This window comes from Pygoscelis adeliae, unplaced genomic scaffold (genome assembly GCF_000699105.1).
Source record: "Pygoscelis adeliae isolate BGI_AS28 unplaced genomic scaffold, ASM69910v1 Scaffold30, whole genome shotgun sequence".
Taxonomy (NCBI): Eukaryota; Metazoa; Chordata; class Aves; order Sphenisciformes; family Spheniscidae; genus Pygoscelis; species Pygoscelis adeliae.
Window position 1 is genome coordinate 1433461 of NW_008823915.1, and position 6000 is coordinate 1439460.

Sequence of the window (6000 nt, forward strand, 5' to 3'; positions counted from 1 at the left end):
TTGCAATTTTTGGTTGGTTTTTTTTTGCATTACACATCAGAAACCTCTATATTTGTTAAACATCAAATGATAAAATTATTCCAGATGAAAAAGGAAGATGTCTCCTAGTATTACTTAGATAAAGCACATTATAATGCGAGACAATTTGCAGTGAACTATATGATACCCCAAGTTTAAAAGAGAACGGAGTACAACGAACTTCCATCCATGGGTTCTAATCATTAGAGCTATATATTCATGGATTACTATCTTCAAGTAAGTACAACTGAAGAATTGGGAACAGCAGCAGCATCACAAGTACCAACGGAGCCAGAGAGATTTTCCTCATAAACATCTTTACAGATTTATTAGTGCGGCTAGCATCCAAGATATGCAGACATTTTGAAATCCCAATTCTTTAGCCTACTCTAGACACATGGACTCAAATTTGGCACCCAAAGAAATTAGAATATACAGATGCTCTTCAGCTCAGATGTATGAAGCACTTAATCAGTTCAAGATTTTTGATATTCTCAAATGTCTCCTTACACAGCTCACTCCTTCCTGGGCCTTTCGTAATGCTCTACGAATCATCTGAGGAGTTCCCCTGTGCTGTACTAACCTGTTGAAAAGCTTGAACTGTTGCAGAGTAAGAGCGCAGAGACAAGGAAAATTTCAACAAATTCTGCTGCAAAGGTGACAGACTCTGGCAGGCTACTTTCAGCATTTCATGGTAAGAAGAATAATCGCTACCTACAAAGTCAAAGTACAAGCAGTTATCTTTCTATACCGTATTCTCATTGAAGAGGGGCTTTTCATCTTAATTGTGATTTATACTAACAGAAGTCCATTACATTAATTGTAAATATGCACATGACCGTTCCTCCTCAATTTTCATTACAGCCAGTTCTACAGATGGACGAGAGTGAACTTCGACAGAGATCCATGAGAGTACACTTATATACATTCCTGAGGATGCAAACATAGGCTTGGGGAGGAGGGAAACAGTTAAAAGCTCCCATTTAATTTCAGTTGAGAAATAGAAACACAGAGAAAAAGCATTTGTAACATTTTATACTTCACATTGAAACAGAAACTGGCAAGTAAAATGTGTTTCAGACTTGTCCACTACAGCTTTTGTCAAATGGATATCCAAAAGCCTTGAGCACTTCACAGTAAAAACATCACTGAAACCAGTCCTCATTTGACTTGTACAATACCAACACAATGGAATACAAAACATTTTAGTTTATTTTTCATCCATGTCAACTATCAGTCATCATCAAGAAAAAGATTATGAAAACTTACCATCACGTTCAGATGTCTTAACATTTTGACTGGCTTCAACAAAATTCCAGAATTTTTCTTGACCTTCCTCTGATAAAAATTCACTGAGTAAGAAGAGAAGAGTTAGCTAGATCTATGAATTTTCTCTCAAGTTACAATTCTAATACTTTGTAAAGCTTTGCAGAAAGTTAGCTCCTACCATATGTTTACCTATATCAGAAAATCATCTGTTACTAGAAAAAGCAGACCAGGAAAGCTAAAAAACAAACCAACCCAAACAAATAATAGTTGCAGGCGAGGACAAACACATAGTACATGAAAGAAGCTTGTAAAGCACCTATTAATCTCTCAAAGACCACTGACAGACAGCAGCGTACATGCTGGGAGCTCTCCTCCCTAATGCACTTCTTTGCTAGCTATCTTTTATGAGAAATGTACATTTTTGTTTACTTTGCTGTTACAAACTGTAGTTTGTTGGAGCTACTAGTTTTGGTGGGGTGTTTTGTTTGTTTGTTTTTAAATAAGCAAAAGGAGAAAGTCACAGCTTCAAATCATGATGTTGTAATTCACCATATATTAAGCATATGATTAGGTAGGTATACAATGTTAGATAGCAAAATAATTCTCTAAATAACAGCAACTTGCTAACAGCAAATACTTCATCATGTCTAAACTTGTAACATGCTTCACATGCTGAAGGATGCTACAACACAAGATTTGAAGCCTGCTACCTGCCACAATAGCTTGTGTGCTCATTTCAACCTGTTCTGATCTGAGGTGGTTAAGTACTTGAACAACTGGGTAATGAATTGCAGTGCTGGGCCAAGCAAATTGAACAGCTGGAATGATTTTATGCTGCAGTGCTGTATCATTATGCAGTTCACCCCAGATGAACAATCCCACTTACCCAAAGTCTTTGAATATAATGGTTAGGTTATATATCAAGCCTTTGGCACATTATTTTAATTATTTGCTTACTATTTCACAGTCTCTTAGGGTGAGCTTTTCCCCAGCAAATGTCTTACGTTGTCAGGGTATTTAAATCCTGGCATTAACACCTGAGCTTTGCATTTTACTGCTGAAGGATCTTTCAGTCTTCAAACCTCACCTTCTACAGAGAAGGTTACAGAAAAGTAATTTCACCTAGGACACACCTGTCCTACCACCCAAAGCCATGCCCATCTGAATGAAACTCATCAATGCTCAACTATTTTCATGTGAACCAGTCTGCGGTAACACAGGCAGAATTCCATATGTAGCAACACCTTTAAGTGATACAAAATTAAACACACACACACTTACACCAAAAATCTAAAAGTCCTATTGCGCATAGACGTCTCCAAATTAGGATACCACAAAATGAAATAATGGGGATTTCTAAAGTGCTAAGTAGACTGGCAGTGACAAGACAGCATTTTGCTTTCTTTTTTCTTTCTAAATAGCGTCTTTTTAAAAAAAAAAAAAAAAAAAAAGTCTTTAATACTGCAGAAGAAATCCTAATACCAATAAAGTCAGAGCAATATAGAGTGGTTTTAATATATAATAAAAGTCTTTAATACCATAGACGAAATCCCCCCAGGCTGACTTGCACAACTGCTTAGCAAAGCAGTTGACTTGAGATAATCAATGCACAACTCACAGGAACAAAGTTAAACTCAAGCTTAACTGAGCTAAACATACGCAAGCAACATATAGGTATCAAAACCTACTGTCATCACTGAAATCAAAAATCTTTTACTGTGGAATCTTACAAGACCATACTAAACCTCTCTATCTAGTGCTTTGAGTAAAACTTTGTAAGGCAAAAAATACTTACTATGGAATTATTCATTGTTATTAACGTTTGTTCTAATGCAGAATGAAAGAATTTATCACGTGAAGACCTACTATCTCCTTTAAAAAATTCATCCCACCTCCCCAAGCACAGCAATGATCATGTTCAACTAAGTGTTATTACTGGCAATGAATTAGTAACAAGAAGAATCCAAAGCACCACAAAACTAATGAAAAAGAGAACACATTACTGTATCTTCTAAGCATATTCTGATTTGTCAACGAAAAATCACAATGCACTTACCTCGTTTCAAGTAATAAAGGAGTTGAAGACCACTTTGTAGTTAGAGATGTTGTCACAGCCTTAGAATCTCCTTTTACAAGTGAAGAGCTGAACCAGATTCCAAGAACTGCCATAAGTATTCCCATTTTATAGAAGCCTAAAAAAGATGAAGAAAAAAGTTAGTTTTGCGTTGTCTCTTTTTATAAGTACAGAATCTCACATATCCAAATATATTAAGGCATATTTTAAGATTCAGTGGCCCATTTAATGCAATGCATCAGTGAGATAATCATAGTCTCACCTGGGCTTACAAAATCAAAAATACAATGAAAACATGAAGAGACAAGGATTTTAAGATCTGACTCCTGAGCTGCAGTTAAACCTAAATCAATTCCAGCTTCCTCTACGTTTATGCTTTCAAATAAACTTCCTTCTGTTCTGGGACACCCACATCGTATACTACTTGCTTTAAGAAGAGGTATTACAAACCGCGTATTTCAAATTAGGTGGAAAACCAACCCACTGTTCATTTTATGGGAGGTACATTTTGTATTTGCACAGACACATCAGCTGGTGCACTAACCAATGTCAGGAGAGCCAGGCAAGGTTAAGGTTCCCTAGTCAGCCCTTTAGGTTCTGCTGGGTACAGCGGACTTCTTCTCTGGGGAATGAAGAAACAAGCATTTCCTGGATGCACTAAGTACCGCCAACTTTAGAAGCTGAAAAATGAACGAAATAATGAAGATAGACTCAAATGATACAACTTACTGCAAGAAATGAGCCAGGGGGGCAGGGCAGGGAGGGGGAAAGCCATTTCTTTATTGTCCTTCGTGTGTACTTTCATGCCTATACATTCTCTGACCTATTCACCGTAACACAGCCGAGTGGAATTTCCTTGCCCACAACTCTTAAGCTTATGGAAGATTTGAATTCTCCTGTTCGCTTTCCATTGCAGTCTCCAAAAATTCAAGTTTTCCCACCCCACCTCTGACTAAAATATAATATACACCCAGGCACTCTCTCACTTCTTAATATTTTTTTGGATAACTCATTTTCCATTTGCCCCCCAATTAGAAAAATAGCCCACTCAAATCCCAGGTATATCATACCTGACAACCTGTCAGGATCTCACTTGTGTCCCTTTTTCATGATGATCTCAATGTAAAAAATAGTCTTTGCATACATGTTATATATATGTAGCTATAGCGCTACCTCTGTGTATATATGTAGATAGACAAAACAACCTCATCCTACTCCCTTTAAAAATTTACACTACTCCAGCTAAAAGTTCACCAGCAATCACTCACCCATTGCTCTTTTTGTATCTCAATGCCCTTTCTTTCAGAATAAAACCAGAAATGCCCTGCTATAATATACAAAGAGCTTAACTACACACGACATTTGTTTTACACTGCACCTGGGAAGCAGACAGATGGCATCGCACGACAGGGAACGGTTACAACTACCACTCGCTGCGTGCAGAGGAGGAAGCTCAGTCAGTATTTGTGGAGTGAAACCTTGGCTTCCGCCAAGCGCAACAAAAAAACAAGGTTTGCAGTTCCTCCCTGAATCGGGTCCTTCTTATTCACTGCAAATCATACAGTCATTTGGAACATGTAAATGAATATACTGTACTGCCTTCGTACAGTTAGAACTCCCATGCTACTCTCTCGTGCCTGTTCTGCCGTTCTGTGAAAGACTGTAATAAAAGCCTTCTTCTATAGGAAATGGGGGGGGGAAGGACACACCTGTCACCCGACAACAGTTCAGCCAACTGAAAATCCGCAGATTAGAAATATCTACACTCCCTGAATAATAACAGCCATAAAACAAAGGAAAGACCAGTATCTCAAAGAAAAATAAAAATACACCATGGAGAACAGAAGATGTAAGAGGCACGGGAATGAACATAAACGACTTTGCGGAGATCCAGCTGTGTTCTGTGCAAGGTTAAGCAAAAACCAATCTGAATTACGACATTGTAAAGTGGATTTTTCAAGCCTAATTTGTTCTGTAAATATTTTTCCTCCTTATTTTTCCTCCCATTACTTGGTTTAAAATACATTTGACTTCTGAAAACTCACACATCCTGCCTTAGAGGAAGGAGCAGATCATCCCATAGCCACAGGTCCTGACAGACTGTGAAAGCGCCGACCTCTGCCATGTACTGTGAAGTCTGCCTGCCGGCAAGCGGGTAAAACGCTCCGCTTCAGGGGAGGGCAAAAGAAAAAAGACCTACTGCTTGGATGGAGACGCCGACTCCAGGCCACGGCGCTAACGTAAGGTCCCTGTCTGAGCCGAGCACTGTGAACAGTAAAGATCGCTGGTAACGGCCAGAGAGCCTCTGTAAGCACGTCTTTTAAAGCGCGGGTATCACGTTGCCGTGCCATAGATACTGAAACTAAAACATGGCGTTTAACTCATTAGTCCGAAATCACACGCTTGAAGAGCTTCGACTAGAAATAATTTGTTCTAGCTATCAGTCAACGCCCAGCGCGCTTTCATAAAAGCCTTACCCGTCGCACCACGCCTCCGACGCAAGGCACGCCACCTGAACAGCGGTAACGCAGACAACGCTCATGACTCAAAAAAAAAAAAAGATTCAAAAAATTGGGATGTCCGTTCGTTACCGGCGAAGGGCGCTTAACCCCCGAGCGCGGACTCTGGAGCTCTCCATC

General features: G+C 39.0%; 1 protein-coding gene across 1 annotated transcript in view; it reads right to left on the reverse strand.

Moving 5' to 3' along the window:
- UGGT1 (UDP-glucose glycoprotein glucosyltransferase 1) overlaps nt 1–4009 on the reverse strand; it is a 44096-nt gene extending 40087 nt beyond the window's left edge. Inside the window, exons 1-4 of the mRNA XM_009318912.1 lie at nt 3906–4009; nt 3344–3479; nt 1288–1370; nt 602–732 (exon numbers count right to left, since the gene is read on the reverse strand). Coding sequence (XP_009317187.1) covers nt 602–732; nt 1288–1370; nt 3344–3468 — 339 coding nt within the window. The 5' untranslated portion in view covers nt 3469–3479; nt 3906–4009. The remainder of the gene's footprint in view (nt 1–601; nt 733–1287; nt 1371–3343; nt 3480–3905) is intronic.
- Between the last annotated feature and the right edge of the window lie 1991 nt (nt 4010–6000).